This window comes from Aphelocoma coerulescens, chromosome 6, assembly GCF_041296385.1.
Source record: "Aphelocoma coerulescens isolate FSJ_1873_10779 chromosome 6, UR_Acoe_1.0, whole genome shotgun sequence".
NCBI classification, from domain to species: domain Eukaryota; kingdom Metazoa; phylum Chordata; class Aves; order Passeriformes; family Corvidae; genus Aphelocoma; species Aphelocoma coerulescens.
Window position 1 is genome coordinate 15,479,978 of NC_091020.1, and position 27,112 is coordinate 15,507,089.

A 27,112-nucleotide genomic window follows, 5' to 3' on the forward strand; every position below is an offset into this window, starting at 1 on the left:
AAACAAGTAAGGGGATGTATTTCTTTACGCAACACAGACCCCGTGACACTCATTATCACGAGACATTATGTATAACAAAATCCCATTTTGGCCTATTAAGCACAAAGACAACATCTCTAGTTCACAAATCTCCAAGCTACATTTTGCTGGAGTGTAATATGGAACTATTACTCTAGATTTGCTCTGGTTTCATCCTCTTTTACAAGTACCCACTGCTGTACACTGTTGCAAACATCACACTAGAGACAGACCTTTGGTCTGCCTCAGTCCTGCTTCTACTCTTTCACTCTCTATTGCCACTCCAATATAATATAATTTCTACTACCTAAGCAGTGGATTTGTCTATTAATAGTTATGTCTCCAAGAATCGTTTTAAGAATTACAGTATAAAAACTGAATTCCTAAATCTATGTATCTGTGTCTGAGAAACAAAATACAGAAATTCTTCTGTGAAAGAATAAATACAGCCTAGTTCTAAAGAATGGCGTAGGGGTCCATATTTATTGTCCTTTAACAAACATGTATTTTTTTCCACACCTTAAAGGAGTAATTTTTCCTCAGGATGCCAGAATGTAATTTGATTGTAGCACCTGAAATTTGCATTAGGTTTGATACTCCGTACTTCTAGTGATTGTACATGAAAAAGGGATTTCTCATCTTCACTCTCAATTTCTGGGCTAAATTGGTGTATTGACACAATAGACTAGAGAAGACATCCTTTTCTTAAATCAATATGAAATTACTGAAACACACAGATGTGCCTATATACATATGTGGATACACATTCTTTGAGATGCAACAGTTGATACACTTTTAAGTCCAGTCAAGGTACCTGTATCCAGGAATTTAGGTTTTAATAATGTGTTTTACCTGTCTAATAAAACTCTCAGTCTTCCACTCCCACACAACATAAAAGCATGAATGGTTTCAGTTACAAAAAGGTATTACCAGCTTTGCTTTTCATTAATCCCTATCAACAAATGTTAATTATTAATTTAGATTTTATGATTTCCTAAGACACAAATAAACTGATTCTTTTGGGCTTTCTGGCTTACTTGTTAAGCCATTAGGAGATTGAAATTTCCTTTTTTTTAAAATCCACTTTTGTTTTTGAAACATTTCTTTCTATTTATGAATATAAAGGGATAGGGAAGAGTGAAAGTGGGTAACGGTGTGAAAAAGAGAGCACATGGTAATAAAACTCAGCTACTGTTTCCCTGTGTCCAAGGCACTTCTCTGGTTTGTATAAATGCAAAGGAAGAAGCGCTAGTCAAGGTTTTCCTGTCTGGAAGGCCAAGTGTGAAAGCTGTAAGCAAGGAAAAAATAACACCTCTTCTTGCTTCTTAGAGAAGAACACATTATACTCAGTAACTTACAGAAGAGGAGCTGCAAATAGACTCACCATAAAATGTCAGCAGTGTCAATAGTATTAAATACTTCTATGTTTTACAGATAGGCTTACAAGGTAACACATTGGTCTGTGATTGCAGCACAACCTGACAAAGAAAACCTACTGACCTCTGTTTAGAGTGAGCTATATGCTTGAACATCAGCTCTCTCTATTCCCTTCAAAAAGCATACATCATCATGCTATTAACATTTAAGAATGGCTCTTCAAATCTCTCACTTCCACAATTGTGATAACCCTTCTTAAACAAATGGTTTAAAAAATTTCCTAAAATACTTCAGATCTAACATAGCCTTACAAAGTAAAAGGAGTTTCATAATTCAGAAAACATACTATTATTTGTCATTATTTTAATTTCGATTAGGTTATAGTTCCATTCAAACATAGAAACTTCTGATTTATGAACATATCTGCATCTATTACCATAACAATGGTTGTACTGGGTGACACCAACAGACATTTATCTCAGTTTTCTGTTTCAGATAACATGTAGAGGCAAATGCCTAGAATTTCTTCAATATCAAAAGCTTGGTAGGCAGACTCTAAAATTTGGTGACATTGCAACTTTATTGTGACATAGTAACTTGGCTACACTGCACAGGCTGTTTAATTTATGGACTGGATAAAACAACAACAACACAGAAATCTACAGAACTATTTCTGTATGCACTATGTGGTAGGTGCACTAATAAATTTTTAGGATGAACCTCTCTCCTTTTACCATATTTGCCAGCACTGCTAATAGATTCCCTGAAATATCTCAAGTAATATGTCCCAAAAAATGAAGATTTAAGTGGTCAGTAAGCCTGACCTGAGCTGGCTTTAATGCTTGAAACCTTAGAAAAATCCATTTTTACTGCCATATTCTGGCAAATGAGGTTATTACAAACATGCCCTTAAATAGAGGTGGTCCTGCAAACATCAGGGGGAAAAAAGAATGGAAAATTCTATGTTCACCCCTGAACATGCCAGATTTCATCATTCATAACTTGAAAAATGCTGAAGTGATTTTCTTTAAATTTGGATTGTTTTTCTTTCCTCTATTAAAGCTATAAAACAAGCCAAGTTAAAAGTTTGTAGCTTCAGCTGTTCTTGAATTATGCAAATATTTCAATATAAAAGCATTTTCCATTGCTGAACTGATTTTGCAAAGACTTTCTGAAGATTTCCCTTTGGGCCAAGACCAGTCATAAAATGTATCTGACTAGAAGTAATTTGTTTAAAACTGTTATGAGCAACTCTGTAAAAGGGATAGCTTTCACAGCATTTGATCCTGACAAACATTAGAGCACATGTATAGATATGACATACATGTTCCTGCCACAGCTTGTGATTTTTGGTGCATTTCTTAAAAGCTCCAGCTGCTGAAATCAGGAGACTGCATGTGTTCATTAACTTCCCCTGCTCTCTCTGCTTATGTACTTGTGGTTACAGAAAAAATCTTGAAATGTATCTTATAAGCTTAGTCAAACCTCAAAACTCAGTCAAATCCAAAATCTCTTATCCCTGGTAAGAGGGATACCATGGACAAAGCTGTGGTAGTGGGAACAGAGTCTTGATAGCCAAGTAATTCCCAGGATGGATGAGGAGCATCCACACAAGAAATTAACCCAATACTGTTCCTCAAATAAGTAAGTCCATAGATCCCATTTTTTTTGAGCAAGTCCACAGATCCCGTTTTCAGTTACCAGTCCCTTTCCAAAGCATAATCCTCTGTGCTGCAAGGTTTTGTCACAGGTGTCTCTCACAGGCTGTTTTTTCCAAGAGAGTTTTATCAAAATTCAGTCATGTTGGGGACCAATGCTAGAGAACATTACAATGGTTTTGTCTGTGCTCTTCTTAAGTCACTGAGAAGGTCCAACAGCTTCAAGTTTTTCAGTAAAAAGATAAAATTTGGCATCACCAAAAAATGCACCTCTGGTTGCCCAGAGAGGCTGCAGGTAATTCCCATCCCTAGAAATGTTCAAGGTCAGGCTGGACAGGGCTTTGAGCAACTTGTTCTAGTTGAAGATGTCCTTTCTCATTGTGGGGGGTAGGACTAGATGACCTTTAAAGGTTCCTTCCAACTTCTATGATTCTAGGACATGGAGAGGAAAACCTCACACCACAATAATTTGCTTGTGCTCAGTAGAGTCTTATTAGAAGGTGACAGTTAATTTAGTCAACACTTCATCTGCCACAGCTCCTATATGCCAATCCTAAACACTCCTTTCCTTCCCTCTAAAACACACTGATCACACTCAGCTTGAGCTTGCCTCTTCCTTGCAATTATTTCTACTGACAGAGAACAGGAAGGGAGGAGAGAGAAAAGGGGCCTTGGGGCTGGAGTACTGTGATGGAGCAGATATGAACAGACAGCAGAAAGACCCAATGCGCCTCATGATAAAGACAGAGAAATTTTTCCTCTGAAAACACAAACAATTCCGACAGCCAAAGAAAGTGGACTGACAAATGGGAGTGGCTTAGATTGAGCCTGCTGATGCAGTTTTTGCTTCTCACTCTTTCCATGATCTGCTCCAGCTGTATGGACCCTAAGCTGCATGTCAATCCATACCTGACTGCCTACAGCTTGTGGTCTGCTTGAGGTGAGCCACCAGTGTTTCAGGCTGGCATTAAAACAATGTCGTATAAATTGCGGCAATTCGTAAGAGGACTAAAATCTTTGCAGTATGGCTAGGCCAGATTTTTGGAGGAAGATTTTTTTTCAGCTGTCTCAGTCTAAGCTCTCTCCATCTCATCTGCAAGAACTACATTCTCCAATCTGTTTGGTCAATCTTTTCTTTTGGTAATAAGCTGTGCCTTTCTGCCCTATGCTCTGCTCCTCAAATACCTGTTGATACTTCCATTCTCTGGAATGTCCAGTTGCCACAGTCCTCTCCACATGTGATGATCAGCTGTATCTGGCCTTCTTCATATCACACACACCTCTACCCTGCCCTAGAAAGTCCATGTCAAATTTTCAGCATGTATCATTCTGTGGCCCTTCATGAATAGCCTGGCAATCTGCAACAACCCTTTTTATCCATCTTATTTCCTCTCCTTCCAGCCAGAATGGTATCCAAGTGTATCCCCTCATTATTTCCACAACCTGATCCTCATTCAACCTACACATAACTCTTCAAAGAGGTGCACCCTCCTCTCGCAACCCAGCCCCATGGCTGCCTTGTCTTGGAACACCCTTAACAGAGCCTTTGACAGAGCAAACAGAGCTCTGTTAAGGATGTCCTCGCAGCCTCCGTGCTGCCTGTCTCATTTTGCCATGCATGGGACCAGGGAGAAAGGAAAGAAGGATGGGGGTGGCCATCTGGCTGTGCCTCTTCACAGGGTGCAGCCTCATCCAAGCCAGACACGCTTGGCCCTCCTGATTGCCAGGGCACTGCTGACTCATATCTACCTTGCCACTGGCCAGGACCCCCAGGGCCCTTTCCACAGCGCTTCTCTCCAGTCTCTCCTTCCCCAGTCTGTACACACAGCCAGGGTTGCCCCATCCCAGGTGCAGAATCCAGCACTTGCCCTTGTTAAACTTCATATGGTTGGTGACTGCCCATTTCTCTAATTTGTCAAGGTCTCTCTACAATCTGTTGAGGTCTCTCTGCATAAATATGTTAACATAAAAACATGTCGTTGTTCTTATTATTAACCTGGACAAAATATAAAGCAGAAGGTAGGAACAAGCATACCCAAATCCATAGCTGACTTTGCAAATACTATTTTTATCTAGGCACAAGATCTTTGAGACTTTACTGTTCCCTCAGAAAGGTAAGATAAACAAATACACACACCCTTTTTCAAAAATCATACTCCTGTGCATTAGAAAAAAGAAAATAATTTTATACTGGTAACTCCTAAGTGCAGTAATTATTTTAAAGATCATTTAGGAACTTTTATACTTTCCACTGTGGGTTTGAAACCTAGACCTAGTTAGTTCTGAAAGAAGTGTGTTAGCAGCACTCTATGCCATTCTCTGGTATCATCATACGCTAAATTAAGGGACACATTTTCCTTCTTCCATTATTACTTTAATGTGAGGAGGTGGGAAAAAGATGGTCCATACCAAAGGAAGGGAAAAGGGGGAAAACAATAACAAATTGGTATCTCTTTTGAGAATTGCCCCACAGGCCAAACATTTTTATGTTCTTAATCATTATTAAATGACTTAACATGACACACAGAGCCTGGCGAATGATTGCATCCTGACATGAGAACGAATTACAAATGAAATGAAAGATCAAGCTGTATTAGAAGACTGCCTCTGGGAAATGAAAATCTTTAATTCTCTTTTATTATTGACATTTATTTGGCTGCCATGAATAACAACATAGCAAAGACATTCAGCTATGCTTGTGCACTGAATAGCTTATCCCACGGCTCAAAACTGCCTTAACATTTATCATGTTTGCTTTTGTAGCTGACACCATTGCATACAGTCTCCATCCATCTCACATTTATCACGCATATAAAGTGCATTCTCTAATTTAAGTTCATTTCATAGTGAACAAACAGCTAAGATTAGCAAGTGTCAGTCCTCAAATAAGCTCCCAGTTGTAAAAATATCAAAGGAAGGATTAATGGATTTGTTAACAACTCCAGTTTGAAGAATAAAAAAAGTACTCAGTGAAAATTAAATAAGAGCACAGGAGGGTTACATATAAGATTTAGGTTTACTACATTATTACTTGCTCATGGATAAAAACATTTTTATACTGCTATTTTTCAGTCAACTGTAAAATACTCGAGTGGAGTGCCTCCACATGGGCCATTCACATTACATTGTAACTTTCTGGAAGGAGCACTTCCATCATCATTCAGTGAGATACACATACCCAACTCTCAGTGACTGGTTTCTATTTCCTTTAAAACCATTTGTAGCTAACAAAATAGGGGAAGCAGCAAACTATTGGAGAAATAATTCAAACTGCTGCTAGGAATGATCTATATAGCAGTGACATACCTGCTTAGTGCCTAGCCCTGAAGCCACAGTCTGAAGCCAGTTCTGATTTTGAGGCAAATATTGTATGAGTTAGCACCAGTCCCTCAGGTGCAAAGCTTCCTCTACTTCACTTGAATTTCCAAAGGAGGAATTCAGCCCAGACTAATAACTTACCTTGTGAAGGAATGAACTACTAAAATGGCTTGCCACAGCACATGTTTTTAATAGCTTTATTTAGTCTAGAAGCATAGGTGGACAGAATTAAAAAGACTGTCAAAAGGTAGGCAGTCATGTTTATAATGCTTAAATCTGTGCGTCGTACATCATCAACTTAGACAGCAGAAACTGCTTGTATCCCTGCTAGAACACCTTTTTCCCCACATACTCCTTTGAGAATTGAAGAGCAGACGGCTGAGAAAAGCTAAAGTGAGACTTTCTGCTCAAAGCAGAAAAAGCCTGGAAATTCACTTAGTACTGGATTTCACTTCCTCCTCTTTGCAAATGTTTAAATATACTACACTGTTGCACAGCTGTTCTCAGCAGGCACAGTGTATTCTTGTTTGCAGCAAAGATGGCTACACAGATAAAATCTCAAGTCATAAAAATCTGAGTAAAACCAACTGGATCAATATTTTAAATCCATGTTATAAAAATGTTCATAACTAAATTCTCAGGCACTCTGGTGAAATAGTAACTTCTTAAATTCAGACTCTTGAAACAATTAAAAGCATAGAAGATGAGAAAGGCGGAGTAACATCAGAAGGCAAACATTCTAACTACCATTTAAAATTTGTATAACCACAACTTGTAATTGATTAGCCAGAATATTTACTGTGAACGACAATGGAGATTTGAAAAATATACCTGTAGCCAATATAGTGTCCTCTTTGCCCTGGGTAAAGACTACGATTCGCTGCCTTTTAGTGTTCACCTTCGGCAGGGCTTGTGTCTTCCGGGCTATCTCTTTAATGTCTTCAGTCTATTAAGAGAGAGAAAGAAAATTCTTGTTACAGCATACTGGAGTGGTGAGAACTTTATTAGCAGATCAAAGATTTATTTTCTTACAGCTAGGTATAAAATAAGACTTTACTGTCAGTAGAGAAGATTTTTAAAAGGAGGAATACTTCATTCTCCAAAGGGTTTATGTAGTACTAAGAGACCATTGTTTTTAATCTTGATAATGATAGTTCAGCTATTCCAACCACTGCAAGACTGCAAAGCTAACAAAGGAATTACAGAGCATTTCCTAATGAGCAATTAGTGGGTTTCTTTGCTGCTGACTGGATTCTAACCATACCTATCATAAAATTAAAAATAAAATTGGTAAGAGAATACTTTGGATAAACTCTGAGCCTGATTTTCATCCAATTTAGCCAGGTTTTATATTATTATAATACCTCTGACTTCAGCAGGCTTACAAATACTTTCTCTAACTTCCCTACAGGAACTGGTCCCATCAAGCAAACTGTCCACTGTAGCACTGAGAGGGTGTGCAGCCCAGCTCCCACTAGCTGGTTCCATAACTGAGATGCAGGGAAGCAAAGGGCAAAAGGTATATTCAGTGGGGCACAGAACATGACCAATTTTCTGAAGGAAGGCTCAGCTGCAAAAGTTTCAGAAATCTTTGCTTTAACAGGATGTTGTACTTCACTGTGCATGTAGCTGCAAACAGAGAACCTGGCAGACTGAACCAAACCTCTCATTCATCCAGTGTCTTAGACACCAACAAGTTGGGAATGTTTAAATTAATGCAGCAAACTCTTAACAACACCACTTGTCATTGGAGTATTAGAATTTCTATTCTCACAGTTGCCCTATAATCTGAAACACAAGGGTTTCAATTTCTAATTGACTTAGTTTTCAATCTGATCTATACTAGGTATTTCTGTTATTTGTATTAGCATCAAAACCTTTTATAACACTATATAGGAAACCTTCGTTCTCAGATTTATCTCAAGTCAGTCAGTTCTACAAATTAACTTTGGTATATGTAATCTATTTCTTGCCATTATTTATATATTTCTTCTTTCTTTTTCTTTTATTTTTCTAACATTAGGAAAGGAGTATGTATGACTGTAATTATTCTCTGTGCTATTTACTGTGTCCCACTTTGTTCATATCTGTGTTAAATAACACTGTATTTTTTCCCCAGTTTCCTCTTTGTAGAAGGAACTGTAGTGAAACATGGTGAGGGCCTAGCCTTGAATATAGGAAAACATAATAGTACTTTCTGCATTGCTTTGTGTACTGTTTGTTATGAATCCAAACTCATTTTTTAACACTATTACTATTACAGACAGAGAATATGTCTGGGTTATATATTTACCAGCACCCCTTTATGTGAAAATTATCTACCTCTTCTGCAACACTTTTAGTCTCCCTCTAATTTCTTCCCTAATCTGGGTAGTCAGTGAACCCATTGATTTATACACATTTGGTAAACATGAAAATAGTTTCCCTTTACTTATTGGTCTCTTCACCTCTTTTTAAAATTCTCTCATGATTTTCATTTCCATCTATGATACTCTCACTCGTGTTATTTCTTCCTTCCTCCTGCTTAGATAGTTCGTAAGACTTTTAGAAGGCAATGTCTGCTACCAGAGAAGAGAAGAACTGGGGACAGTAACAGTGGCCATCTTACCACTAATTCTCAGAAGGCAATGAGTCTCTTGAAGATGCCAGAGAAAAAAATTGAAATTGCTGCTCTTCTGTTTTTTAAGAGGTTTATGAACAGCAGATATCAGCTGGTGGCACAAGCTGTTGAATATGGAACGGATGAAGAATATAGCTCTCCAGTTTGGTAATACATGGGCTTACCAAAGGATTACCATACGAAGGCTAACCTCAATTCTGAACTACTTCAGACCTTGGTACTTAAGAGATCTACAAACTAGAAACTGCAAAAAAGCATCATGAATATCAAAAGAAACTGGGAAGAGGTGTTTAGTTTTTTTTTAGGAAGTGGCTACTAGTGACTTTATTAGGCACCTTTTCAGTGGAGTAAAGCAGGCACAGAAATCAAAGAGCTTGAAGATATTTATAAAATGTATTTACATGCATGATGAATTTTAAAAGGAAAACTATGAAGTTATAATAGGAGAAAATGGCATGACCAAGAGATGGTTTCTTCAGCTTAAGGAAGAATAAAGATTAATTTAGATGAAGAAAAGAGGACCCCAAGGAAAGAGATTAGTGAAGAATGATGGTAAAGATGAAATAAAGTAGACAGGGAAGAAAGTAAAAAGCATATATGTTTTCAGGAAGAACTAAATATATATAAGCATGTAACAGTAGAAGGAGAGTATTTAGGGCAAAAATGTAATTTTTTTTAGAAAAGCAGAAATTTTAAGACAGAGTGGTTTGGAGACTTCTGTCTGATTGTGCAGACTTTAGAAGTAACTGAATAGTGTCTTCTGTGAAAATTAACTTTTAACCAAATTTTAGCCAAAATTACTTCCTATACTAATTTTTTTTCAAAGGAAGAGAATAAAATAGAGCTGCAATATCAGTGTTGAGGAGGCTTTAACTTTTCCACAGTTCTTCTTTTGAAGGTACAACTGTGACATTTTACAATATGTGAATATTTACAGCTTAAGACAGCAGAGGTACTATGCCCCTTATTTCCCTGTCAGGCAAACATCATGAAATGTCGTCATCTCCTATTTCTGTTCAGAATAAATAGCTGAAATCTATAATATTTATTTAGCAGTGACTTGTACCTGCCCAGTTACTGAGTCTTTCTTACATGTCCTGTCCCTACAGACATGGCATAGTGGTCCTTAAGCCTCTATACATGCCCTGAATTCACAGGATACTCCCACACACCCAGTTATATACTTGAATCTGATTTAACAAAGCTGACACACAAATCTCACTAAAGCATGACTTGCCTGTTGATGCTGCACCTGAAAAACCTCACATGTGGCACTCATTCCAGCAAGTAAGTGGGACATATGTATGTGAAGAAAGCATATCAGATATCCCAGGATCAGGCAAAGGCATGTGGAAAACTGCATCCAGTTAGAACTGCTATCAAACTGTGTCTTCTGATTCCTGCCTCTGAACAGATACCCAATAGCAGGGACTGCCATAGCCCTGACCCAAACAGGCATAAATCCATTGAAAACAGTGGACTTGTGCCGTGTACCTCGTTAACTTGAAGACCTAAATCTGGTCCAGGGTAACAAAACTCTCTCTAATATGGTTCCCCAAAGAATATGTACTTGGAGGAGACCTCTAACAAGAAAAGTTATTTTACATGGCAGCTGCTACTAACCTCTTAGATATTTACTGTCCCATTCATTTCAGTTTACTTGGGTTGACAGACAGAACTGAACCCTAAATTTTATGTTTAAAGTAGTATTTTGTTTTCCTAATTTCTACATAGGTAAACAGGAAGCTATCTTTTTGTAAAAGCAAAACCTCATAAACCTTTGTTATTTGAAATTTATTAGAAATGATGCTATACTGTATATATATAGACTGTATATATATAGTCTTAAATGTCATAGAACATGAAATTAACAAAAAAATCCCAACCCCACAGTGATGCTCTCTAGGAAGAGACAATATCAAAAGTAATGTTATAGTTTTGATAATTACAAGTAAGTGTTAGTCAGGGTATAAAGTGAAGGAAATAATGGTCTTCAAATACCATGATTGATTTTACAGAAATATCTTGTATTTCAGCAAAATACAATGGAAAACTAACCGTGGGAATGATGAAGCATGAAAATTACAATTCCTTTGAATGGAATTTCTCTTACAAAGAAAAAACCAGATTTGTGTCATGAAGGTGTTTTCTCCTACCTATAACAAGATTTCATTTCTTCAGAAAAGGTGTATATTTTCCTGAAGTTCTCTTAATAGTAACTTCTCTTTTTTTCAAAAACTATTTCAGATACATTTAACTCATTCCATGTGTAAAAGATGAATTTAGCACACAAAACTGTTGAAATCACTGTGAGGTAGAACAAAAAACCCACAAACAAAAAACCAACCAACCAACCAAAAGAAGCTAGTCACCAACTCATTCTCTATGCTAAAAGATTTCTGATTAAAAAATAAAAGTCTTTCCAGATGGCAATTCAAATGAAGCCACCAGCAACTTTAATCACTTCTATGATAAACATCCTCTTGATTTTTGTCCTGGTCAATCAAGTCCTTTCCCTTAATTTGCCATGCTTTACCAGTTTTCTATTCCCAATATAAAAATCAAGTTTCTGAGAGTTGCTGAAAATTTTTCTTGGTTTTAATTGAAAGGCTAATTGAAGCTCTTTGGGTTTTTCATAAGATACTTTATTATCAGTGTGATGATTTTTTTTTTTTTTTGCCTCCACAGCACAATAAGAAAACAAAACTGTGGACACTTATCAAGTTTTACTCATCTCTGTCAGTAAACTTGACATGTGAGTCGTTGCCAAGCAAGGGAGTAATAAGAGATAAGATCATAATCATTGTGCACTTTACTGATATGCTGTAATCAAATGTGGCAGATTTAGGATGTTCAGGAGGAACTGTGCTAAAATCTCTAAGCAAGCACTAATGGAAAGGTTAATATGATGGTAGTTAGCAGACACCAGCAAAAGCAGTTTGTCACTAGAGCTGAATTTAAACCAGGCACATTCAAAGTCTTTAGCTCAAGGGGGCAATAAAAATATAGAATGGGTAGACTTAATACACTACTTCCTTTCCTTTTATTGTCTAGCTACCAGAGGGTACCAATAATTTCTTATGCTTCATATTTTGGAGGCATCTGTGAAATTCATTCGTTAGCATAAACTCAAAGTGTATTTTTATGCTTAACAATACAGATCATACAAATGAAAATTGACAGTGATAAAAAGTCTTGATTTCTACAAAGCAGCCATGTGAATTTGGGAAACATAAAATGAAATGGGACAGCCCACAGTTTTAATAGCTAAAACAGTGATGGCATTGATGTACCTGCTGGTGTATGATTCTAAAGAAATCTAAATTGTAGAACAAAAGCTGTCAGTCTTTCCCTCTTTTTTTATATGCAACCAACCACACACAGAAGTGGCACACTCTTAAAGTGATGTGGTTTGAATTGCGCGGCTTCCATTATTTATGCAAAATGGGTGTTGAACAGTCAAACTCCTCTCTATTCTTTTACACTGCAAACAAATCACTTACAGTGGGTCTTACTCCAGTGAAAAAAACATGTAAAAGGATTTATGTGTGTTCAGTTCTGCAATTTAGATTTCAGTAAGATCACTTACTATCTGCAAAATTAGCAGAAGCCTTGTCACATTAATTATAGTATTTAAAACCTGCCTGTTTGAATTCAGTGTTAGAGACCAATAGCGGATGGCTCCCCAGATTAAGCTATCTGAATGTAGCCAATGGGAGGTACCAGTCAAATAAATACCTCAAGAAGATGAAATCAAAAGCTCTGAAAAATCACTGTTAAATCAATAGTATTTACTCCGAGAAAGTAGAGGATCAGACATTTTTAGAGCTCAGATGGAAAACACCAACTCAAATATGTTTTGAAACACAATTCCACAGTACCTTTTCTAAAAAGCAGCTGTTTGTAGAAGCATGGTTTACATTAATCAGTACCTAACAATTTTATATACAACCTTTCTAAAATCCATTTGCATAATGATAATCCGCATATGGCAGGGTTTAAGTTATTTAAGCGGTGTTATATTTCACTATTTAGTCTTGCTTCACCACTGCTTTAGCAGTGAATCCTTCTGGAGTGTAATGCAGCTAATGAGGTAGCTTTTTAACTGAACAAACTGACAGGTCCCATATCTGCAGAGGCAGCTTGAAACCGTGCCCAACCTCTCGGCTTCCCAAGAGGCTTTTCAAAATTCAATAAATAACATCTGTAGGCGATGTTGGGTGCAGACCTAGCAGAGTGCGTCATAACACTGAGCTGGCAGAACAAAGAAACCATGACGACTGCCAAGTTTCCATGGCAACCGCTGCGAGGCTTGGAGAGTATAATAGCACATCAATCATTGTCCAAAAGAACTTCATTATCAGCAAGAAAAAAACCTTTAGGATCTGTTTAGTGTGCAATTGTGGGTTAACTCACCTCAAAGCCTTGCTCTCTAGCAAAAGTGGCAGCTTCCTGAAATAATAAAAAAAGAACAGTTAATTATAAAGTGCTAGATAATGAAGAAATAACACATTCTGAAACTCATTCAGGCAGTTTTCCTTTTACACGATTATCTCAATATAGCCATATACAGTTGTTCAATTCTGATAGTCGCACCAAAAGCTTCCCCCTCTTCCCTCAAGCCCAACAACAGCACAATGTCAACACATTTCACAAGTTCAAATAAAGAAGGTACAATATGTTTTTTCCAAGCGAGGAAAGTAACTTCTGCAGATAGGACTTGAACTAGGAAACATCCTTCAGACATATTCTTAATTGAAATTGTATCATCTCTCCATTTACATATGGCACTTCACGGGATACATGTTATCAAGCCTTTTTAAAAAAATCATTTGTCATCCACAGTGCATTAAAAAAACAGGATTGCTAAATGTGTTCAGACCCTTGTGGTAGAATCAGATGAACATTTAAAAATATTCTGATGTCTTAATCACTGCTTTAAGCAATTTAACTGTGTTCTTTTCCTGAAAGAACAGAGGAAACATCATGGTATCAGAATGTCCTCATGTCTTATTTATATTAATTGCTGCAATTAAAATCTGTTTTGAAATAAAAGCAAGGGGATGGAAGACAATAGCAATGTTTTTCCCTTACTTACGTTCTATCTTAACATTGGAAATATTGCAGAAAACCCTCAAAGTCTTTATGTTTTAACTTGCATTCTTCCAGATTATCTTTGCCAAGTGATATTAATAGAGGGATAATCTTGAGCCAAAATGGTGAGTCGATCTAACTAAACAGAAATAACTACTGTACCAAACCAGTCCAGTGTTGTGGAGAGCTTTTAGTGCTTCAGAAAATACACGGTTGTGGACCTACATGTGATCTGTCAATTTGGGGGCAATAGAAGAATTTGAAGTGGGTACAATTCATTATAACAACAGTAAGTTGAGGTTAATAAAATGTGATAAGCTGAAAAGCACAACTCCTCAGGCTGCTTTACTGCAGAAACATAAGGCTGACCGGGTTACCCTTAGCTGATGTTGACAGAAAAACTGAATCATGGTCCTGACAATTGGGTGCGGGCAAGGTTAGCCACTTTGACAATTTACTTACAATTGAATCCCTTCTTGTACATCACACAGTCAATGACATTTGCTAGCCTGGCTGTCAAGAAGGAGTGTAGGGTTCAAAGATATCATGCAGTGTTTTCCTAAACCAGCATGTGATTAACAAAGCCTATGCTCGTATGAAAAAAGGAGCCTGCAAGCTTCCACTCTGAAGTGATGCACTCACAATGAACTGCAACACAATCAAGAAAGCCTCAAATGGGACCGTGACACAGAAAAAAAAATAAAGTAAGAGAAATAAGGGAGTAATAAGGGGGAAAGAGAATAAGAAAATGGACTAAAAATTACGTCTTGTAGCCAAATACCTTCTTTAACCTCAGGTTTTTGGTCATGCAATTGAAATTGGAAGTTATACTGATCTGTCCTAAGGGATTTCTTTAAAATCCCAATACAGCAGGACATTAACATCTGTGTTGAACTATTGTGTGGCCAGGAAACTGGACACCAGTACGTGAAATAAAAACTGTTCCAGTGAAGTGGTGCTTTCTTGTGTGGGAGACTGAGAGAATTCATCTTAATTTTCTGTACTGGGGCACCCATGCATAGCACATGTGTTTTGGAAGACTTGGCCCTCCACAGGAAAGGATAAACGATTGCACATTTGTTAAAAAGTATCTTGTCTTCAGATTCTCCTGTAAGAGCGTCATCTTTTAGCCTGGTCTGCTGCCCAGCTACATGAATAATGGCAGCCAGCATACAATCACAGATTTTCCTGCAGTTGACCTCTAATCTAAGGGTGTCTGAACATGCCAAAGAACAACAGCAATCTTAATTTTCTTCTCTCCTATCAACTGAACCTCAGAATGACTCTTGAGCAGCTTATTTCAGTAAGGATTGTGCCTACAGTCTCCTAAAATCCAGCTTCTCTCAGAATTAGATCCCTTTAAGAATTAAGGCCCTTCCAGTAAAAAAACCTAATAAAGCTCAAAACACACATTTGGATTGTGCAGTTTGGTGTTTGTAAAATGCTGAGAAATCTGAGGCAGGCTCTGATTGCCAGGGACAGTTCAAAGTAAATTAACCAGATAAAAGCGATGAGAACCTTTTAGTATCTATTCACAATAACAGTGAGAACAGGAAACAAGCAGAACCCATCTGTGCAGCCCTAGGGCACCTCATACTGAGCTTCACGTCTCTAATAAAGTAGTCAGGTTAAAATCTAAGTGGCTGTAACATGTGGAGACTGCTTGGGTTACAGCGGCCAGCCGGGGCGTTCCCTGATGCAGGTGATAATCAGTATGATAATCACTGTATTTACAGGCTTTCCATTTTATATCTGACATTGAAAATCATGAAGAAGGAGGGATTAAGGAAATAAACAACCTACACAGAAGCTTTACCGCTCCCCAGAGAATGCAGCATTTTCATTCATGCGTGACATGCGACAACAGCAGAGCAAAACAGCGACAGAACAGAATTTTCTTAGGAGGCTTCATTTCACATCAGGAGTTCTTTCAGTTTTGATAAACTTTACACATTATTCATTCATTACTCCAACTCAGCATTTTCAGAGCTGTTTTCTGTTACTGTCTACAGAACATTTCATAAAACCCTCTCCCCACCTTATCACTGTTTCATACTAAATATATTAAAAACTCACACTCCTTTTTCTATATAATCTTTTTTTCTAACTGTGACAGCAAATTTATTGTTGCACCACCTAAAGTAGAAATGAGATTTGTTTTTAGTTGTGAAATGTCATTTGGGAGAACAAAAGTCCAAAGTACAGTCATGCTGAAAAAACCTGTATGCAATGTTACTTAATGGGAGTAACACAGTGTCACCAAAGTTAACACACACCCTCTCTTTGCACAATAGTGAGCACTTTACACAGGAAAGCGACATTAATTAAGGAGATAACAATAAAAAAGACAACTTCCGTCAGTGCTGGCCTTTGTGTTATGTTAGAATTTGCTTGCTAGCTGAAAACTATTTCCATTCTTGCATGTATTTTACTGCTGTTGGAGTCCCAGCTGAAAACTATTTCCATTCTTGAATGTGTTTTATTGCTGTCTGAGCCCCAGCATTCAGTAAAAAGAACTGTTTATAATCTACACATGGGCTAATTTTAACAGGACTTGTTAAAATCCTGAGCCCTTTTATCAGCAGCAGTACAAACTACTTGTTTATAAGTAAACAGAAACATACCCTCTAAACACAGAATCCATCAGCATCTGCAATCCTAGGAGTAACACATAATCCTATGTTAGCCCCATGTTAGAATACTTTTATGATTATAGCGTTAGGATGGCTCAACTTCAATAATTGCATGTTCAGTTTGCCATGAGACACAGAAGGCATGCCATATATTGAATATTCTTGACACATTTGAGTGTTTTTTTGTTGGTACAAGGTTTTATGATTACTTGATCAAATTACAGCCAAAATGGTAACAACATGCATAGTGGGTTAAAATTAATTCATGTAGGCCAACATAAAACTCATGCAGTTGCACTGAACAGCATCTGAAACCATGTATTGCCAAAATTAGCTGACAAAGGCTGCTTCAAAAACACCAGCAACATTATTATCTACAATACACATTTTAACCTTTGTATCGAAAAAAAAGGAGCACTGAAAACTAAATTTGCATTTCATTGCCGAAATCAACATTATCTCATAAAGAAATGATAAAACAGCAGGACAGCAATGATACCCTTGCACACTGAATGCATTTCCCGCAATTACACAAAAAAGCAAATGCAGGGGACACTGAAGATAATCCCTCCCCTGCCATCCCTCTTGGTAGGGAAAACATCTCATAGAATAACCTCAACTCACATATTACAGTACCACCCCCTGGATTTGATTTACTGTTTTTAATTGGGAGATTACTGACAGGTTTTGAGGGAGTTCCTACTTCATTAACTGTAAATTTCCTGACTTCCCAAAACACACCCTTTTCACATTTTCAGGAATACCATCCTCTTTTCTCTGCACAGCAAGTCTGTGATGCAGAGAGTTCAGTCCGGCCCACGAATCAATGCAATCTCAAGCCCACACACAGATCATGTGGAACTGCAGAGGAAGATCCTTACAGCCCAGTGCAGAGCAGAGTGCATAACAAAAAAAAAGAAATAAAAAACCAAACTTGTGTGGACTCACTCAATGAGAAACAGTAAATGACCATGAGGACCATATACTTTGTGTTTGCATTTGATGGGACAATTCCTACTGGTAACAACCATGTTTGATTATAACTTGAATAGTGCTTCCAACACTGTACCTTACAAGCCTTTCTAGACTGCTAAAATCTTCTAAAAATGACTCTTAAACATTTCCTTCCTATCCTACATTTCAGAAGTATGGACTGTTAGTTTTCTTCTATTTACACTGTTTCCCTGAACACACTGAATGGTATCATTATCTCCCCCTTTTTCTTCAGTATGATAGTTTATTACTATTCATCCCACTCCTGAGTTCATCGCCAATCCTGCTGTAACTTTGTGTTCTTTGTATCCTCCCTTGCTTTTCTACAGGTTGTACTGCTTGTGGCAACAAAGTTTCTTTCACAAATCTCTAACATTAAACCCCCGTTGTCTAAATGAAATGGGTGACAAACCGAAATAAACAAGTAAGTATATCGACAAGACTTTTGTACGAGTGATGCCCACTGATACCTACAACTTCATTCTGTAGAAGACTGACTCAAATAATCAAAGTTGGTTTAGACTGATAATCTCCCTTCTTAGAGGTAATGCTGAAGAATTATATTTCTGAAAAAGGCATTTTTATTCATGACTTCCTAAAGGGCAGTAGAATTGTAAAACAAAAATCAACACCAAACAAAACCCCCAAAAATCATGTATTATTTGTCACTGCACTACAGAGACATGAGTCTTTATTGTAATATAATTACTTAGGCTTGTAGGTCACCCTAAGCAGGTGTATTTGTCCTTCTATCTGTCTGTCCCTTCTACCATCTTTCTCTGTCCCTAACAAGGAGCTTTTTTACACAATTCTGTGTTTTCAGAGCTGTATTCTTGTTTTATATATGTCATAGGTACTGAGAAGCTCTGATTTCAGTAGTATCTGTTGTGCCTGGTAACTCTTCAGTAGCCAAAAAAAATATATATTCCTCTTTTGTTAAAATCTCCCCCCTTTTTTTCTTTGAAGATAAGTCATGAAGAATGAAGTATCAAGATCACCATCCTTTTGGTATTTCCTTCATTAAAAACTTGTCACAGTGCAGGAGATACGCTGGTTTTTAAGAAAGAGACCTAGTAAGCTGCGCCAAGCCAAGTTTTCCACTCTTCCAGCTTCAGGCCAGTTTATGCGAAATATGACCCTGGAAATGGGGCTTAAGGCACAGAGAAGACAATGGATCTTCAACTGTTGCCTTTGAATTATAACAAAGATGTCATAAATACATTCAGTAACTTCATGGCAGAGCTGGTGTGGTGTTCCATGAAATCCAGGTATTTAATGCAGCCTGTTAACGTGCAGCAATATGATCTGCCTTTATACCACTTTTTCCTGTATATGCTTCACAAAGCCAAACCAAGGTAAATCTGATTTTATTCCCTGTCCCAATTTTAACAAAATAATAGATTAATTTATATACACACAGAGAGAGATATCATAGCGAATCCACAGTTCTTAACACGGTGAATTAACAGCATACAAGAACTACAACTACTTTCATGCGATGCAAATAGGGGTGATGTCAAAGCTGTGGTAATGATAATCATGACCTACCTAAGGAATTAGAGGTAGATTCTCCTAAGACTCTGCTGATCAGTTGAAAACATGATTTCAAATGGCTGGTATTATTCTGCTATTTAAAATGAATGGATGGAAAGTCTACAGCACACAGTTCCAGCAGGATCACTAACTTTAGTGCCAACAGTACATTTATTGTAGTTAGTGGTAAGATACACGTGTTCATCTTCATTCAGCACTAAATAGCTATCAGTGGTTACTCAAAACACTGTAGATAGTTCTATCCAGCCTTTTATGTCAGTGTAGTCTGATTTAGACAGGCATTACTTTAAGGTCAACTATTACTACATTTCACTGTGTAAAGGCAATACAAGCTCATATGCCTTTATTAAAAAATGGCCACTTCTAAAGGCATTAAGGGCTCAAAGGCAAATGTAATTTCATGCCTTTCCTTTTTTCTTTTTCTTTTTTTTCTTTTCCTCAGAGACAGTTGCTTTAATATGGGTCACACAAGAGTTTGAGAACAGAAGACAAAAGAACCACCCAGTATATTTCTGAAACAAATGGTGAAATTTCTGCCACAGCTGAGTAAGTTTGTGCTACACCTGGGGATGTGTTACATGGATGTAATGCTTCAATATTATTTATGTTTGACAACACATCTAATGATGCGACTAATCCTCGATTCAGTCAGTAGTGTAAGCCTGTTCATGTCTCAGAGATCTACAGAAGTGGTCAGAGAATGGACAGACCTCGCACACAGCTTGAGAATCAGCACTGAGAACCAGCAAGTATCCACCCCTCACTGTTACTACTGAAGAAAGCACAGCTGGCATCAACTGGATGAGGAGATTATCAGAAAGGAACACTGAGGTGTTTTTAGCCCACTTTCCTTTTCTTAGGAGCAGTGCTAGATCCCCCAAATTTTTTTTTCCCTAAAGGATAGATAGTGAGAACTCGTATCATATCCTAAAATATCACTTCAGCTTGCTCCAGAAATACTACAGATACTGGTAAATATATTTACACTGCCTTCACCCATAGCTGAAAATATAAAACAATAAGAATAATTTCAAGTGAATAATCAGAATAAGTGTAAATACCATATAGGGTTAAAGTTGTAGTGTTCAGAGGGGGTTCTGGCAGAGTACCAGAGGGTTTTGTCTGAAAAAGCCTAGTGTGAAAAGAATTGAGAAAGAAACATATTTCCTGTCCTGCTTGGGTTCACACTGGAGTGTCTGTATTACGTACAATTCATTAATATTCAAGGTATTTATTCTCCTATTCAGGTTATTACCAGAACTATAGTTCCTGCCAGAATCTTCTATGGAAATAATCACCCTGAGTCAGAGCTTAATGCCATTACAGGGTCTGCAACGGCTGCAGCAGGGATATGCCTCTGAGCCATTTTGAAATTTTATGATGGATAAAGTGCTTATTTATATCTCTATCTTACATCCTTACCTAAAGAACTGAACTACCTATGACTCTGTATGTGTGTCTCTCCTCACATATTATAAGCATCAAATTAGTGAACAATACTTCTTTACACCATTTCTCTATACAAATACGTCTGTCTCCATCTTAATAATAAATGCATCATCATCAGAAGTGGGGGAGAAGAAAAAAAACCACCCCTTCCTAAACAACACTGAATCAGGAGAACATAATAAAAATGAAAACAAATGTCTTAAAATGAATAGCTAGAAGATAAGAGTTTTATTTGCATATAAAAATAAAAGATGTGTGGGGTCTTTTGAAGTCTTTAATACTGTTCACTGAATGCTCTCAGTGCTAACTTTCTGGCTGGAGGGTGACAAACAGAAATAAAACGTTGCATCACTTTCAATGAGGCCTTCTATGATTGTAACCACTCAAACTCGCCTGAAATTAGACAAGACATTCTCATCTAGCAATTTCAGATGAAGAGAATAATCAGATACTGTGCTGAAAGTGCTAGGATCCAGCAGGATTGTCCCTAGTCCTGGTAAAAGGTTAATGTATTTTTAGCAGTGAAATTGAGTTGTTTTATATACTTTGTTTAGTGTGATGTCATGCACAGCCATTCAGAATTATAACTGAGGCTGTGGCATTGGGAACTCTGTAAAAAGCAGTCATTGTGTCACACTCTTCATGTGCTGGGCTTGCTTTGCTTGTTAACTCTAGCAAGAAAATACAGTTGCTCACTGCAATCTTCAGCAATAACACTAACTTTTTAATCTTCAAATTACATATTTTACCCTTTCAATGAATTTCAAACCCAGCTGACTTTATGATTCTTACTGGAGTTTCTTGTGCTGTTTAATGCTAATTCAATGACGCATTTATCTGTGTTCAAGATATGAGTACTCAGATTAATTTTGTAAAAAAATTAAAGAGAGTAATTTTGTTTTCTGAAATTTTCAGTTTTAGCTAGCTGTAGCTACTTTATGGAAGGAAAAACCTAGTTCTGAGTCTGGACCAGCAGACCACCAGTGGCGTCTCACAACATGGTCATTGCATGGAAAAACAACATTTCAATCTGACCACAGTTAGATCACTGTGGTCCTGAGTGAAGAACATAAGCTTTAATTCCAGATGTGACTAAGGCACTATTTATCATCTTGGACAAGTTGCTAATTTCTTGGATCAATTTCTTAAAAATCCATAAAAGTTAGAATTTAACTTTTGACCATTAAGTGTTTATAGATGAGGGACTTTGGGTATGTTTATTCTTTTTCTATTAGAAGCCATCCTGAACTTGAGATGGGCTCAAACAGAGGAGAGACTGAAAGAACAGTTAAATAATGAAATTAAAGGGATATGATTCCAACAGATTTTAAAATGATATTATAAAAGACATGCAGTGGTTGAGTTTGGGAGGGGCCTCTGAACATCATCTAGTCCAACCCCACTCCACAAGCAGGGTCAGCTAAAGCAGGCTGCCCAGGACCACTGGGTTTTGAATATTTCCAAGGATGGAGTCTCCACAGCCTTTCTGGAAAATCTGTTCCACCACTTGGCCACCATCACAGTACAGTTTTTTCTTATGCTTCAGTGGAATTTCCCACAGTTGAATTTTTGCCTGTTGCCTCTTGTTGTGTCACCACCCACCACTGTAAAGAGCCCATCTCTGTTTTATTTACTACCTCTTTTTAGTGTGGATTGGTAAGATCTCCCTGAGCCTCCTCTTCTTGAGGCTCTCAGCCTCACACAACAGATGCTCCAACCCTCAATCATCTTTGTGGCCCTTTGGTGGCATCACTCCAGTAAGTCTATGTCCCTCTCATGATGGAAGCCCAGAACTGGACCCAACACTGCAGATGCATCTCATCAGGGCTGAGCAGAGGGGAGGGACCACTGCCCCCCCCCCCCGCTGGCAATGCTCTTCCTAATGCAGCCTATGATGCTGTGCTCTTCCTTCCTTATTGTGCAGGCACATCACTGCCTCATATCCCTTTTTCTTCCTACTGAGATTCTGAGGTCCTCTCTTGCAAATCTGCTTTCTACCCAACTGGTTCCCAGCCTGCCCTGGGACTAGCATTCCTCCTCAGGTAAGGGGATCATCCATTTCCATTTGCTGAACTTCATGAGATTCCCACCAGGCCATTTCCTTCCTCTGTCAAGGTCTTTGAAATGTGATATTATACTTTGCATTAAGATAGTAGCTGCTGACTGCAAGCACGGGATAAAATCCATGCTGGGGCTAGGATAGACAGGGAGACTTTATCAACAACTTATTGATATACACAGAAAAGTCACATAAATGTTAGAATGGAAAAGAAACAGCTAAAGAAACCAAACAATGAACCAGAGCCACCTAGCAGGGTAAGGATAGTCACAAAGTACAAATAAATCACAAGCTGCTCTGACAAATAAGCAGGATCTCTCAGAGACTTGGAAAAACCCTCCCTCCAGCTTCTACTGGCCAAAGGACTGCTAGCCACTGCTGTACAGCACACCAAAAGTGAAGGAAACATGTATGTCCATTAAAGGGTTCATGTGGGTTATAATATGCTTGGCAGCAGACATTCAAATTATCCATAACCAATTGCTTCATGCATTCAAATCACTCTCATTTCATTATAATTGCATTTTCCTTTAAAATTTAGCTTAGATAAAAAGATCATGACTATGCTATTGGTTGGTTTTGTTATTGTGCTTTCAAACACGAAAGCAATTCTTCTTGAAGAAGTGGGGTTCAGAATTCCTATGACAGAAATGAAACTACAAGCATACTCAGCATTCCATTTTTCTATTTTACTTTTAAGACACTACACTCATGAAAAAAATAGAAAACAATAAAAAGTAAGAGGTTAAAAAAAATAGGTGTATGAATATGCACTAATCCCTATAAGAAAATAGACTGAAATTAGATATTGTAATTATGGCAAATTACATTCCTGCATCAAAGATCAGTAATCTTTCACCTAATACATAACAGCATAATTATGACAACAACATATCTGTCAAAAGTGCATAGTTTAGCAATGCATTATTCCATGGATAACTGTACACAGATCCCTTTCTTTCAATGGGATCATTTGCCCTAATGTGCACCGGATATGCAGCAGTAATACTGATATGCTGAATTCATAGTGGTTTTGCCTGTCAGGTATTTGCCTTCCCTGCTAAATCAACTTTATGTACACACACATCTATATGCAGACACACATGACTTTCACAAATGCATATATAGGTCATGACAAAACAAATGTGATCTCCCTCTCTGAAACCTGCAGTGTTTCAGTTTTCTGTATGCACCCATTTTCCAAGCCCTTCCTTGTTGTATCAGTAGTTTTCACAAGAACTTTTATTCACTAGACCTCCAGCTAGGGAAAAACAAGATGACTGCAATGGAATCCCAGCCACTAAAATATAACAATTTATTGGCACCTTCAAGTTTTCTGAGCACTTGAAGGTTATGAAGACCTACAGCTATAATTTAAGATATACTGGTTACAGCACCATTCATGTTAAATAGTACTGACAGATTTTTGTTACTATGAAGTTATTTTACCTTGTTATCATAGTTGCAATGACTTACTATCTGTTCCCCCTTCAAAATATCATTTGACATTTTCACTAATTTTAAAATATTAAATTATAAATACATTTTTGCTTTCAGCATAATGACGGAAGTTGTACAATTTACTATGTACTACTGTTCTTCAGTTCATAAACTCACATAGATAACTTTTAAAGCCAAGTTGAAAAATAAGATTTGGACTCAGCCCACACAGAAGAGAATTGAAAGATTTGGTCAACATTTGAATAAAAGGAAATTCTGAGCTTCAACTGTGCTCTTTTTACAAGAGCAGTTCTCTAAATCTCTGCTAAGCAAGGACACTCTCCTAGTGGCACCAGCTGTATATTCTAAAGGATCATAAAAATCTATCATAGTTTTCAATCAATGAAGTTTTATAAACTTGGTACAGAAGATACAAAAAAATTACCATTTCTGATTCCACCATATGTGCATACTCCACATACTTCCAGACTCAAAGAAAAATTTTTTAATCCTCAGCTATACTTCAGAACAGTTACCATTTAACCTCTAATTCTACGACTTTTAAATGCTACATTTATTTTAGGATTTGTCGCACAACTATTTTTTAATTACTGAGATAACAGATTGACATTATATTTTAGTATACATTTCTATATTTGTTAGCCATTACTATATGCATAGTATATGCAAGCATATTGCAAATGAACCTGAAATTGCACCTGATATATTTCTTATTTTATACATGACAAGTAGAATACTACAAATTATTCTGGAGCTGAAATCAGTAGTCATAGTAATAGTAATAGTAATTCAGTTTTGGACAGGTTATTTTTAGCCAAGTACTTGCTCAAGCCCTTCACTACAGATTTCTCACACCTCCTGAGTGTTTTGAAGTATAAATAATCTATTTTTTCCCTCTGCCTCTAGCATTACATTTGTGTTTAAATATAACAGAAGTTATTTCAATCTATTTAGTTTGCCTCACACTTTCCAACACAAAGAATTCCTGTGATTTCTTCCATGATGCTGTGTCTCTTCCATTTTATGCAAAATTTGAAAAGAGCTCTAGGGTCAGCTCAGTGTTGTTCTTTTGTTCAGACTGCATTCTGATTTGGACTCTAGAAATTCACTTTTTTCTCTTACACTAGTAATAATTTTTTTGGCCAAATACCGATAACAAGTGAATGGGAACATTCTAAAACAGTAGTGCTATACTCTCAGAGCAGAAGTAGTGGCAATAACAGCACACCAGATGCTGCATTGGAAGTTTTTTTTTTTAAAGACAGTTATTTATGGATTTAGGGAAATGAAAAAAAAAATAGGATGGGGCCTCTGAAAAGTGGCACGAATTTCTAGAATCTCCTTGGTTTGAGGTTTATTTTTTTTTCTAAAGAGCTACAAGGAATGTAGTGCTCACATAATATACTAAAACCTAACTATGTTATAAATAAATCAGAACAGATATTCAGCACTAGCAAACGTATACTACAACTTCCTAATTCCTCCCTCTTTTTGTACCATGCATGCTCCTCTTTCAGTCAGGCTAATCAGCTCTTCTGAACTGTGTTTCAAGAAGCCACATATGATATCTACCATGCCATGTTTTGAAAATCACCATGCTCTAAAAGGCATTTTGATCTCAGTTTTAGACCATGAAAACGAACAGTTTATTTGGAGCCTGGCTGGCTTATATGGCAAGCAGTGAACAGTTTGCAGAGGATGCTGTGCTAAAAGTGTCACTTTTAAAAAATAATATTGAAGCAGTTCTTTACAAACATGGCACTTGTCCAAAGCACATATGGAACATAAATATAACCATAAAATTTTATGCACCAGATTTGACCAAGGTCTTGAGTGCTAATTTATATTTTCTCCATTTTGCTGGAAGACTAGCTGCATTTGATAAAGCTACTTCATAAGGACTCTGTTCTCCTAACATTTACACATCACACATCTGGACTTGGAAAAGGATTCTGAATAAAAGAGCCAACTAATGCAGATCTTGTTTATGTTATGTGCAATTACTCTTGTGCCATGAATCTCCCTGGGATATCAGAATGTGCTGAAGACACCCAAACAATATGTACTTCAAATAAAAGTGCAAAAGCCTGAGTGTTTCTGTCCCTATCAATGATCTTGGTACACATTATCATGTAAGAAAACTAATGATATTTTTATTTTCTAACAATATTGCATTTCATTTTTATTAATTATTTGTATGTAATTAGAGCTGCCCTCAGCATCTGAAGATTTCTGTTTGGATTGTTTTTCTCTCACAACTCGCTCACTGCAGCCAAGGGAACTAAGTGATGGCAGTTGCAACACTCAATTCAGTTACATAAACACATCTTCCTTGCCAGATTCCCCTGCGGTGTTCCCATTTCATGAAGTCAGTCTGTAGCATTTAGTAATGTACTGTACCAGCAAGTTTCTTTTCATGTCACAAAAGATTAGGTCCTCTGCTCCTGGCAGCAGAGCAGCATGTGTGTGAGCATCACACACATGGAATCCACCCCACACCAGGTGGCTGCACCAGCAAGAGAACAGAGAAGAAATATAATACTTGGCTAGCTACAGAACAAGAATTAGATGTCAGATTTTAGCAGGAGAAACACAGCTTTCACCCAGAAAATAAGGCAGATTTATTCCTAAGCCTGTTGCAGTGTCAACAACAACGAGTGTACGTTATACCTTCAACCATACAGCAGATGCATGTGCTTCAGCCGGTACTAGTGTATTTGCTAGTAATGATAAATAACGCTCTGGCCAGACTATCATCATTAGATGTAAACGGAGTTACACTTTTTAACATCACAGCTGGAACAAACACACTTCTGGCCATGAAAGCAGTATGTGGTAAAAGAAGTGACATAGGCAGAGTGACCTAATCTATCACACA

The 27,112-nt window shown here is 37.4% G+C and overlaps 1 protein-coding gene across 2 annotated transcripts in view; it reads right to left on the reverse strand.

Annotated features, from left to right (window-relative positions):
• ADK (adenosine kinase) overlaps positions 1 to 27,112 on the reverse strand; it is a 272,458-nt gene that overhangs the window by 34,068 nt on the left and 211,278 nt on the right. For both annotated transcript variants that reach the window (XM_069019342.1, XM_069019343.1), the window contains exons 8-9: positions 13,408 to 13,443; positions 7,203 to 7,317 (exon numbers count right to left, since the gene is read on the reverse strand). In XM_069019342.1, coding sequence (XP_068875443.1) covers positions 7,203 to 7,317; positions 13,408 to 13,443 — 151 coding nt within the window. The remainder of the gene's footprint in view (positions 1 to 7,202; positions 7,318 to 13,407; positions 13,444 to 27,112) is intronic.